Source organism: Sinohyriopsis cumingii, chromosome 15 (assembly GCF_028554795.1).
Source record: "Sinohyriopsis cumingii isolate HCF-2022 chromosome 15, ASM2855479v2, whole genome shotgun sequence".
NCBI classification, from domain to species: domain Eukaryota; kingdom Metazoa; phylum Mollusca; class Bivalvia; order Unionida; family Unionidae; genus Sinohyriopsis; species Sinohyriopsis cumingii.
In genome coordinates, this window is record NC_142975.1 from 14368583 (window position 1) to 14382171 (window position 13589).

Genomic DNA, 13589 nt, shown 5'->3' on the forward strand with positions numbered 1-13589 from the left:
GATACAGAAATAACTGGCATTAAGCTCATTCAGTATGGTATAGGCCTTACAGAAAATCTTACACATCACTAAAAATATCCATGGAATGACATGTATGAATTGTGAAATGTTCCTGAAAGTGAGTTCCTGAATCTATTCATACTAGCTATAATTGCAGCAATGCTGATAGTGAAAGGGGATTTAGTTCTCAAAGCTAAATTCAACCTCAGACCTTTGAAACTCTGTCATTTGCATGAAAAGATTTCCTTTTGTTGTTTTTCTAAGACTTCTTATTACAGTGATAGAGTTTCAAAAGTTTGTGGGCTGTAAATATGACTTCTTACTACAGTGATAGAGTTTCAAAGGCTTGTGGGCTGTAAATATGACTTCTTATTACAGTGATAGAGTTTCAAAGGCTTGTGGGCTGTAAATATGACTTCTTATTACAGTGATAGAGTTTCAAAGGCTTGTGGGCTGTAAATATGACTTCTTATTACAGTGATAGAGTTTCAAAGGCTTGTGGACTGTAAATATGACTTCTTATTACAGTGATAGCATTTCAGTGGCGAAGTGTGAGCTGTAAATATGACTTCTTATTACAGTGATAGAGTTTCAAAGGCTTGTGGACTGTAAATATGACTTCTTATTACAGTGATAGAGTTTCAAAGGCTTTGGGCTGTAAAAATGACTTCTTATTACAGTGATAGCGTTTCAATGGCTTGTGGGCTGTAAATATGACTTCTTATTACAGTGATAGCGTTTCAGTGGCTTGTGGACTGTAAATATGATTTCTTATTTACACAGTGATAGAGTTTCAAAAGCTTGTGGAGTGTAAATATGACTTCTTATTACAGTGATAGAGTTTCAAAGGCTTGTGGGCTGTAAATATGACTTCTTATTACAGTGATAGCATTTCAATGGCTTGTGGGCTGTAAATATGACTTTTTATTACAGTGATAGCATTTGAATGCCTAAGTGTGGGCTGTAAATATGACTTCTTATTACAGTGATAGCATTTCAATCGCATGTGGGCTGTAAATATGACTTCTTATTACAGTGATAGCGTTTCAATGGCTAAGTGTGGGCTGTAAATATGACTTCTTACTACAGTGATAGCATTTCAGTCGCATGTGGGCTGTAAATATGACTTCTTATTACAGTGATAGCGTTTCAATGGCTAAGTGTGGGCTGTAAATATGACTTCTTATTACAGTGATAGAGTTTCAAAGGCTTGTGGGCTGTAAATATGACTTCTTATTACAGTGATAGCGTTTCAATGGCTAAGTGTGGGCTGTAAATATGACTTCTTATTGCAGTGATAGCGTTTCAATGGCTAAGTGTGGGCTGTAAATATGACTTCTTATTACAGTGATAGCGTTTCAATGGCTAAGTGTGGGCTGTAAATATGACTTCTTATTACAGTGATAGCGTTTCAATGGCTAAGTGTGGGCTGTAAATATGACTTCTTATTACAGTGATAGCGTTTCAATGGCTAAGTGTGGGCTGTAAATATGACTTCTTATTACAGTGATAGAGTTTCAGTGGCTAAGTGTGGGCTGTAAATATGACTTCTTATTACAGTGATAACGTTTCATTGGCTAAGTGTGGGCTGTAAATATGACTTCTTCTTACAGTAATAGCGTTTCAGTGGCTAAGTGTGGGCTGTAAATATGACTTCTTCTTACAGTGATAGCATTTCAGTGGCTAAGTGTGGGCTGTAAATATGACTTCTTCTTACAGTGATAGCGTTTCAGTGGCTAAGTGTGGGCTGTAAATATGACTTCTTCTTACAGTGATAGCGTTTCAGTGGCTAAGTTTGGGCTGTAAATATGACTTCTTACAGTGATAGCGTTTCAATGGCTTAGTGTGGGCTGTAAATATGACTTCTTATTACAGGGATAGCGTTTCAGTGGCTAAGTGTAGGCTGTAAAAATGACTTCTTATTACAGTGATAGCGTTTCAATGGCTTGTGGGCTGTAAATATGACTTCTTATTACAGTGATAGCGTTTCAGTGGCTTGTGGACTGTAAATATGATTTCTTATTTACACAGTGATAGAGTTTCAAAAGCTTGTGGAGTGTAAATATGACTTCTTCTTACAGTGGTAGAGTTTCAAAGGCTTGTGGGCTGTAAATATGACTTCTTATTACAGTGATAGCGTTTCAATCGCTAAGTGTGGGCTGTAAATATGACTTCTTATTGCAGTGATAGCGTTTCAATGGCTAAGTTTGGGCTGTAAATATGACTTCTTATTACAGTGATAGCATTTCATTCGCATGTGGGCTGTAAATATGACTTCTTATTACAGTGATAGCATTTCAGTGGCTAAGTGTGGGCTGTAAATATGACTTCTTATTACAGTGATAGAGTTTCAAAGGCTTGTGGGCTGTAAATATGACTTCTTATTACAGTGATAGCGTTTCAATGGCTAAGTGTGGGCTGTAAATATGACTTCTTATTACAGTGATAGCATTTCAATGGCTAAGTGTGGGCTGTAAATATGACTTCTTATTACAGTGATAGCGTTTCAATGGCTAAGTGTGGGCTGTAAATATGACTTCTTATTACAGTGATAGAGTTTCAGTGGCTAAGTGTGGGCTGTAAATATGACTTCTTATTACAGTGATAACGTTTCATTGGCTAAGTGTGGGCTGTAAATATGACTTCTTCTTACAGTAATAGCGTTTCAGTGGCTAAGTGTGGGCTGTAAATATGACTTCTTCTTACAGTGATAGCATTTCAGTGGCTAAGTGTGGGCTGTAAATATGACTTCTTATTACAGTGATAGTGTTTCAATGGCTAAGTGTGGGCTGTAAATATGACTTCTTATTACAGGGATAGCGTTTCAGTGGCTAAGTGTAGGCTGTAAAAATGACTTCTTATTACAGTGATAGCGTTTCAATGGCTTGTGGGCTGTAAATATGACTTCTTATTACAGTGTTAGCGTTTCAGTGGCTTGTGGACTGTAAATATGATTTCTTATTTACACAGTGATAGAGTTTCAAAAGCTTGTGGAGTGTAAATATGACTTCTTATTACAGTGGTAGAGTTTCAAGGGCTTGTGGACTGTAAATATGACTTCTTATTACAGTGATAGTGTTTCAATGGCTTGTGGGCTGTAAATATGACTTCTTATTACAGTGATAGCTTTTCAATGGCTTGTGGGCTGTAAATAAGACTTCTTATTACAGTGATAGAGTTTCAATGGCTTGTGGGCTGTAAATATGACTTCTTATTACAGTGATAGCGTTTCATTGGCTAAGTGTGGGCTGTAAATATGACTTCTTATTGCAGTGATAGCGTTTCAATGGCTAAGTGTGGGCTGTAAATATGACTTCTTATTACAGTGATAGCGTTTCAATGGCTAAGTGTGGGCTGTAAATATGACTTCTTATTACAGTGATAGCGTTTCAATGGCTAAGTGTGGGCTGTAAATATGACTTCTTATTACAGTGATAGCGTTTCAATGGCTAAGTGTGGGCTGTAAATATGACTTATTACAGTGATAGAGTTTCAGTGGCTAAGTGTGGGCTGTAAATATGTCTTCTTATTACAGTGATAATGTTTCATTGGCTAAGTGTGGGCTGTAAATATGACTTTTTATTACAGTGATAGCATTTCATTGGCTAAGTGTGGGCTGTAAATATGACTTCTTCTTACAGTGATAGCGTTTCAGTGGCTAAGTGTGGGCTGTAAATATGACTTCTTACAGTGATAGCATTTCAGTGGCTAAGTGTGGGCTGTAAATATGACTTCTTCTTACAGTGATAGTGTTTCAATGGCTAAGTGTGGGTTGTAAATATGACTTCTTATTACAGGGATAGCGTTTCAGTGGCTAAGTGTAGGCTGTAAATATGACTTCTTATTACAGTGATAGCGTTTCATTGGCTAAGTGTGGGCTGTAAATATGACTTCTTCTTACAGTGATAGCGTTTCAGTGGCTTGTGGACTGTAAATATGATTTCTTATTTACACAGTGATAGAGTTTCAAAAGCTTGTGGAGTGTAAATATGACTTCTTATTACAGTGGTAGAGTTTCAAAGGCTTGTGGGCTGTAAATATGACTTCTTATTACAGTGATAGCTTTTCAATGGCTTGTGGGCTGTAAATATGACTTCTTATTACAGTGATAGCGTTTCAATGGCTTGTGGGCTGTAAATATGACTTCTTACAGTGATAGCATTTCAGTGGCTAAGTGTGGGCAGTGATAGCATTTCAATGGCTAAGTGTGGGCTGTAAATATGACTTCTTATTACAGTGATAGCGTTTCAATGGCAAAGTGTGGGCTGTAAATATGACTTCTTATCACAGTGATAGCGTTTCAATGGCTAAGTGTGGGCTGTAAAAATGACTTCTTATTACAGTGATAGCGTTTCAATGGCTAAGTGTGGGCTGTAAATATGACTTCTTATTACAGTGATAGCATTTCAATGGCTAAGTGTGGGCTGTAAATATGACTTCTTATTACAGTGATAGCATTTCAGTGGCTAAGTGTGGGCTGTAAATATGACTTCTTATTACAGTGATAGAGTTTCAGTGGCTAAGTGTGGGCTGTAAATATGACTTCTTATTACAGTGATAGCGTTTCAGTGGCTAAGTGTGGGCTGTAAATATGACTTCTTACAGTGATAGCGTTTCAGTGGCTAAGTGTGGGCTGTAAATATGACTTCTTCTTACAGTGATAGCGTTTCAGTGGCTAAGTGTGGGCTGTAAATATGACTTCTTCTTACAGTGATAGCGTTTCAATGGCTAAGTGTGGGCTGTAAATATGACTTCTTATTACAGGGATAGCGTTTCAGTGGCTAAGTGTGGCTAAGTGTGGGCTGTAAATATGACTTCTTCTTACAGTGATAGCATTTCAATGGCTAAGTTTGGGCTGTAAATATGACTTCTTCTTACAGTGATAGCGTTTCAGTGGCTAAGTGTGGGCTGTAAATATGACTTCTTACAGTGATAGCGTTTCAGTGGCTAGGTGTGGGCTGTAAATATGACTTCTTATTACAGTGATAACGTTTAAATGGCTAAGTGTGGGCTGTATATATGACTTCTTATTACAGTGATAGCGTTTCAGTGGCTAAGTGTGGGCTGTAAATATGACTTATTACAGTGATAGCGTTTCAATGGCTAAGTGTGGGCTGTAAATATGACTTCTTATTACAGTGATAGCGTTTCAATGGCTAAGTGTGGGCTAACATTTGAAACTGTAAATAGACTGCTCATTAGATAGATTTTTGTGGTTCAGTAAATTAGTTTCAGCTTGCCATGGTATTTCTGAAGGACAGTGATAAGATACAGAATATCTGCCAGCTGATCAACAATTAAGTGTGCAGATACATTACACATGAAGCTATATAAATAACTTGCAGAATGATTCATAGCTGGCCAAAATTTAAAATGTGACAATTAATGAAATTATGTTAAAGTGAGTATATATTCTTCTCTTCTCATGCTGTTATTTTATATCACACATGCTGTGTTTATATCTGATACTCAACTGTACTTGTTTTACTTGCATTGCATAGTGTCATCTTCTTACCCTTTTATAGTAGTATCATAGGCCAGTTGGTAAAACGTTCTTGGTAATGGTGATTATGTTTCTGTATTATCTCCCTTGAGTCTTCAAGCTCATCTAGCTGCTCAACTCAGTCCAATTTTGCATTTTATTTTTACAAATAGTTCAAGCTTGATTGATCCTGATGATAAATAGGAATGTTTAGTAATTATAATGCAAACTACTTAAGTCATGAGAACATTGAATAACCTGTGGATTATGATGACCTCAGCATTGTTGATGTTAATTAATTAATCTTACTTCTTTTGCAAATATTCATGTCACGAAGATCCTCGTTTCTTTACTAATTACATCAATGTGAAACAGTGAATTTTTTTCCTCTCAAGCAGCAATGTACCTCAAGCAGTGTAGCAAGAACTATTATTGTTAAAATGGTAGTCTATCTTTTCTTTCAAATTCGTCTTCCTTTGTTATTTTAATCTGTCCAATAAAGATGTTAAATATAGAATTTTATGACTAGGCTAGATGCAATATTCCCATAATTCATTTAACAAATTGATTCTTCTTTGTTTCTAGGGCTACTTAACATTTTAGTCCATCAACAGATATCTAAAGCTGATGAGGAAAAATCTGTGAAGATCATTGGTGAATCAGTGTCAAGCCCTCCCATTACACTGAAGAGAACAGGTAAACAGATACAAATTTAGTAAATTGTACTTCTACATATCAATGGAATAGTGTCTCAGTTACTCAGCAATCTTATGGTCTGATTGGAAGTTTAATCCTTCTGATTTCCAGTAAAAGTTGATTCTATATACTTAGATATTGCTTTCTAATAGAAAATATTACTGACAAATACTTAAAATTTGATTTTAAATTGCTCACAAGTTGTTAATTGCTGAGTAAGGACTTGTTCATTGTAAAAGTTACTGTAAAATTTGCCTTCAGTTCCTCAGTAAGTACTATGAATTAATTATTCAACAGTGTTTAGCAATTGCATTGATGAGCTGGTAATATTTTTGTTAAAATTCCAATACCAGTTTGTAATATCAGGTATTATATTGAGAGTAATATGAAAATCTTAACAAATAAATAAATTACTAACAATATTAATTTCTCCATAGTAATGCAGCAGTTGATGATTGCAAGAATAGTCTGTTTTCCCTCAAATTGTTTTAGATAATAGGATAAGGAGGAATAAAGAACCAAAAATATCAATTTCAACAAAACTTTTCTATTGACAATACATGTAAAACTTACATAACTGTACATTCACATGAATAAAAAACTTGTAGTAACCGTAGAAATATAATTTTCTCCATGTACACACATATAGCTACATGTACTTCAGTTTCACTTTACTAATTAGTAGAGAAGTCTGGAAGATAATGTATCATTGCACTTGTACTACGGGTGAAGATAAATTTGTTTTAATATTAGAGGAATGGTAAAGAGTTAACTGAGATAAACAGTCTCAGTGTCGGATCATATTCTCAAAAATTGATGACCTACTACAAATCAAAAATGGTTTCAGTTGAATAGCTTTGGATTAATCTATAATCAGTTGATTATCAGCTCTTATCATTGTTCCTCCATGGGTCTGGAATTCTGGAAAAGGTTTAAAATTTGAAAATTGCTTTTCCAGATCTTGAAAATATCTGGAAAATTTTTAAAAAATGACTAAGTCTTGAAATAATCTTGAAGTTTCAGTATTACAAAAATCTTAGATAGAATCTAGTAATGTAACTGCTCTTTTGTGTTTGGGAGAAGTTTTAGTTTACTGATTCAGAGCCCTTCTCGAGGTTTGGAAAATGTTATACTTTAGTCTGAAAAGAAACGGAAAAGGTCTATAATCTTTGTTTAAATTTGTGGTAGGAACCTTGTCTTATATCTTTACCAGATGTGATGTGTGAATGTAATATTAGTAAAATAAACAAATACCTCTCACAGCACAAAAAAATAGATTTATGTAAAGCTTTCTTACTAAATGAAAAGGATGCCATCTATACTTTCTTGCAAGTCAAGTCCAACTGTAAAATGGACAGACACAGATCTGCTGTCACATAATGAAGCAGCAGGTCTGGGTCTATACAGTTTATCAGGAGTGATCAAACAGCATAGATCCATATCTGCTGGCATATTATGTAGCAGCTGGTCTGAGCCAGTGCAGTTTATCAGGAGTGATCAGACAGCATAGATCTGTATCTGCTGGCATATTATGTAGCAGCAGGTCTGGGTCTATGCAGTTTATCAGGAGTGATATAGGGTATACATATTTTTGAAGTAATGTGATAATAACCTGAGTGGTTTCATCCCATGAATTTTGTGGCATTATTATAATATTTTTTGGAGTATTATCCATTTTTACTTAGGCTCTACTCTACAAGTTCATACTGTGCATAGGGTTTGATGTTTAAAGAAAATGAATTCATCAGGTTTTCCTCACTGGTTATGTTGGTTATTTAGAAAAAGACCTTGTATGGCTTAGGTTTTGTTAAAAGAACCTTTAATTCCCTATATTTTGATGTATGATTGATGGGTGTAATTTGGATTATAGCATTTACAGCATGGCCTTACTTCAAGTGTGCACCTATCAAAAGACTTAGCCCCACTTGGTAATTTTTACTTACTAAAAATCAAAACCAATACAATAATACTAAATCCATGTTTGTCTTATTTTGTGTAATTTGTTTTTTTCAGTTTTGTTTATTACCTTCACATTTTTACTAAGTAGTAGAGTTAGACATGTGCTACCTTCAATTTAATTAACAAAATGGCAGGACAAGGACAGTTAAAAAATGTTGATTATACAGTATACAAGCTATTAAGTGCTTTTGATTTTCTTTATTATTCTATTGCATTCCCAGTTGTGATTTTATTTAATGTTTAAATACTTGTAAACACAATTTCTAAAGTTTCAACCTTTTCAGTAATGAGCAATTACATGAAGGAAATAATTTTCTAATTATTTGTGAATACAGGTATTCACACCTCAGTATAGTCATGGTTTTATATAAAATTATTAAAGGTGTGTGGCTGGCAAATTATGATGGCTAAACAATTCATCAAATACTACAGTAATAAAGTAAAAATTGTATTAATCCGATAATGCTTTGCTAATTACATCAGCAAACGAGATCATCAAGATTTTTTATTGAGGTTCAAAATATATGAAATATATTTATTCTATGCTGCTTGTAGTTTGTATTTTAAATTTTATACCAGTTCTGGTAAATGGTCTTTTATAACTACCGATAGATGGATACTGTTCAAATGATGTACAAATGGTAAATTATAGTGGATCGTGGTAAGTCTGGTAACTGGGTTGATTCTGCTATTTTACACTTGTTTGTAGAAGATTGTGGTAGAATGTGATATTTGCATAGTTGATTGTCGTATGATCTTTACCTTTTTACCATTATCACTTTTACCAATGATTTGCTGAACAAAATGATTAACATAATTAGACACGTTATTAATTAACAATAGTTGTCTATTTGGGAATTGTAATTCAAAGTGCAGTCTTTATGCAATTGACCTCTTTACTTGCCTGCTAAGTGACCATGATGACTAATTTAGTCCACAATAATTTTCCAACACATGTACTGCATATATTTTTCTGGTTAAATGAAATTGATTGTCCTTTGGAAATGAAGTTGGTTTTACATTGTTTGGGTTTTAATATTTATATATTAGTTTTTCCAGTATTAGGAAAATGCTTGATCTTATGTAAACTTCTCACTTGTATCATTTGTAAATTGATTTAACATACAAGCAATTTGATTGGCTGGTTGGGTTATCTGGGTTACGTCAGATTCTACTTTCGCAGCCTGATCTTATTCATTTATATAGGTCTCCAACTGAATAAGAAAGGTTTACAGTTCAAGTATAGACATCAACAATTGTAAATAGAAGGTAATCATTCAATTAGAGAGATCCCTAATTGATATATGTAGAGCTCTCTAATTCAGTTTGCTTTACAATTTATCTTAGAGCTCTCTAAAAATCAGAGAGCTCTATATTTATAAGAATACATGTTAAAATGGCCCCCATAGAAGCGAGATGTTTAGGAGAAATAATTAAATACATTGCCTCTGGCACGATTCTTGATTTCAAGGTTTTGATATTTTGAAAATCACAAATAAATATAATGACCTTTTGAATGGTGTTGATATAAATAAATATAATGACCTTTTGAATGGTGTTGATATAAATAAATATAATGACCTTTTAAATGGTGTTGATATAAATAAATATAATGACCTTTTAAATGGTGTTGATATAAATAAATATAATGACCTTTTAAATGGTGTTGATATAAATAAATATAATGACCTTTTAAATGGTGTTGATATAAATAAATATAATGACCTTTTGAATGGTGTTGATATAAATAAATATAATGACCTTTTAAATGGTGTTGATATTTTTAATATTTTTGAGCTTACTTCAGGGAATGTATCTATCAAACTATTTACATCGTAAGATAATTCTTTGTGTTCTGATATTTATCTGGCATATATAAAGGATTCAAGCATTTTTATAGATATGTTTCCATTTATCATAATCGACTGTCTAATGGATACAATTTAGAAACAATGTAGTCATCATTGCCACCATACTGAAGTATGTAAAATTTGTGGTCTGTTCATGGAATAGGGTTGCCCATGTTTTCATGGCAACTGTGATTTGGTTTCTCTTTTTTACCAGCCCAGTTTTCTGGCCAAGAATAAGCTACCTCATTACCCCCTGAACCAACTGATATCTCCAAACTTAATTGCATCTATTGTGAGGATGGACAAAATTGACTTTTTTGCCTGGTTAGAGCCTTGTGTTTCTTTTGTTGTAAATCAGATGATTGAATAAATGGCCAGAAATGTAATTTTCTCCTTCAGAGATACCCTCGCCCCATATTTTAGCAGCAATCTTTTCTAGCAGGATTTTTTATGACTTCAGTTTATCCATCTCTCACTGAGATGGATATTTTGTTAATGAGAATCAATGCCCATGAGGTTGGGGCTATTTCAGCATCTTTATTCCTTCTTGATCATTCCTAATTGGATGATATAAAAGTTATCTTTTGACAGTCTCAATCCACCTTCTCTTTGTTCTAGCAAGCCACAGTGGCAGAGTGGTTGGTGTGAGACTTGTAGGTAAATGGTTGAAAGTTTGAAGTTTGACCATCAGATCAGCCTGGGTTATCTACCATGGTAACTTTAGGCAAGACACTTCACTTGTTTGCCTTAACACTAAGTGACCTATGTCACTTTAGTTGCAGTGCCATAAAACACTAAACCATATCCAAACCAGGTCTTCATTCTACTTTTTTGTTCAAAGTCACAACAGAGTGAACCAGTGACAGTTGGTGGACATACTGCATGCATCATTTGTGTGATATTGAATACAGTATAACCTGTTTTGAGAGACAATTGCTATGAAAGACCACCTGTCATAAGAGACCAGATTTTCCCTGCACATATTTATTGATAATATAGTGTTATGACCTTTCATGATGGTCCACCAGTCTTATGAGACCTTATTTTTTGGCAGAAGTGTGGTCTTTCATGACAGATTTTACTGTATTATTTTAATAAAACAATATTTAATTCTAAGCCAGATAATTTGACCAATGCTTGTAGAAGGCTTGTATGTAAAGATATATAAGATACCTACTGATTTTGGGATCAGAATATCAAAGGTCAAGGTAATAGTGAATCAAAGAGAACCAGGGTTTGCAGAATCAGAGTAAATATTCTTCTAGAGTAAATTCCTTGGTGTCGTAGTAAAGAAATCTATCCATTCTGAAGTCTAGAGGTTAAAGGTCCCAGTTAACTCCAATAAGAAAATAACGATTTATGCATACTAAGTTTAGTGCAAGATTGCATACAATGACCAAAGATCTGGTTCATTGAGACCAGCTGGTCAGGAATCAGCCATGTTCTACTGATGCCTCAAAGAGGACTCTTTATTAGAACACTCCTCTGCAATGAAACTTTTATATGGCTTTGCAGAAGGGTTGACCTCTAGTGAGCAGGAAAATTGCAGGATACAGTGACCTTCACTGTTGAGAGGGGCTATATTAAAAGGGGGACCACTGTATATTTTGATATGTAATGAATATGACCAACATTTATATGTTAATATTTGCAGTTGCATCAGTTGATAAATGTAGGAAAGATTTCCATTGGTCAGAACATAACCATGTGATCACACCCAGTTGCATTTATTTCTGTATAAACAGCACGGAGAACTACTTTATATGTCTATAAAAAGAGTCACATGTGCAAAGTAAGTAAACACTGAATCAGAAGGCATATGCACTACATGCCAATAAAACTTTACCTTCACCTTCATAACTGTCATGGTTGATGTCCTGCACTGTTTGACTATTGGGCCCTCATGACTATAACCATTTATCAAAAGTCTTAATTTCATTTATAAGTAGTCCCTGTAGGTAGCTAAAACTGTTAATGAACACAAAAATAGATTTAGAGAAACAAAATTTGGTTGCTGACATGTCTAGACAATAAAAATGCGGCCAAGTCACAATGAGCTCATGAGAGCATCAAATCCAAAAGTCATTCGTATGAAAAAAAGAATACAACAATACATCCTTTGCTTTGAATATTAAACTTCTACTCAGATCACATATGCCAATGTTGATAAAAGATTAAGACCATAATATTCAAACCCATAGATTGCCCATCATTGGTAGAATTATTTGTTTGATGTTGATATAGCTGTTATGTTGCAGAAGGAGAATCCCTTGTTCTGTAAATAGCTACCGGTACATAGCAGACACCATCACCAATAATTCATATGCTTAAATAAACCTTTAAAACTGTTATGAAATATCTTAATTAGAGTTCAGTGGGTTTTTTCTGAGATTATCATGGTATAAACTGTCAGTTACCAACTCACACAGCTTACATAACACCCATTGGGCATTATTTGCTGTGTGCTTTGGCAACTGGCAGTTTATACCATAATAAACTCAGAAAAAAACAACATTAAATTCTTAATTTGCTTCATCATTAATGTCCTTAATTCACAAGCATGCCAAAATGAGATCTAACAAATTTAGTTTGATGTTCCAGAATTTATGCAAATAGCAGTAGGATATATGGTGTCTTTGACAGGAGATGGCCATGACATAGAGATGGATGTGGAACCAATTGACCAGAATGATATAGACCTGCATCAAAATCATGTGCATGCTGTTGCTGATCACCATGGCAGTGATAATGCTGGGTTTCCAGATATGTCTTTCCAATATACAGAGAGCAGAGACCGGACCCACCCCAAAGAATACATTTCAGCATCAGAGCAGACTATGAGAATACAGAAAGATAATACTGCATTCAGAGAAGAACAGGAAGTTTTTCCTAAAGAACCATGCAGAATACCAACAAGTAATTTCACAAAGACTTCAGAAATAACTTCTGATATCTAAATCAGATCTTCATTAATTTCAACACATTATTATTTTACCAGAAAAAGGTGGGGTTTATGTTATCCTAACATGGATGCACATATGAGTAATGTCACACTACTCTACTCTTCAGGTCCAACAGATCAAACTTCAAATATAGGATTATATGATTAAGATCACACAATGACTAAAATGCATGGAATCAACACCGTTATAATTAAGATGATCTTTCATGTTATTGGGTTATTTGTATTCCTGAGCCAGCTGTGATCAAACATAGTAAGCTTAAATCATTAAGCTCTTGCATATTAATGAAGTGATTTTTAAATCTGATTTCATGAGCTTATCAACACTTCAGGAACTCTTTTTCTGGTTATATTTAGTATCAAACCTGTTAAATAGGCTTATCCCATCAAGAGATATCACATTTGGTTATATTTAGTATCAGACCTGGAAAATAGGCTTATCTCATCAAGAGATATCACATTTGGTTATATTTAGTATCAGACCTGGTAAATATGGTTATCTCATCAAGAGATATCACATTGGTTATATTTAGTATCAGACCTGGTAAATATGGTTATCTCATCAAGAGATATCACATTTGGTTATATTTAGTATCAGACCTGGTAAATATGCTTATCTCGTCAAGAGATATCACATTTG

General features: G+C 34.3%; 1 protein-coding gene across 1 annotated transcript in view; it reads left to right on the forward strand.

The window, feature by feature from the left end:
• Positions 1-12944, forward strand: part of LOC149781289 (uncharacterized) — a 44744-nt gene extending 31800 nt beyond the window's left edge. The window contains exons 8-9 of the mRNA XM_089934690.1: positions 6068-6178; positions 12631-12944. Coding sequence (XP_089790816.1) covers positions 6068-6178; positions 12631-12944 — 425 coding nt within the window. The remainder of the gene's footprint in view (positions 1-6067; positions 6179-12630) is intronic.
• The last annotated feature ends 645 nt before the right edge of the window (positions 12945-13589 follow it).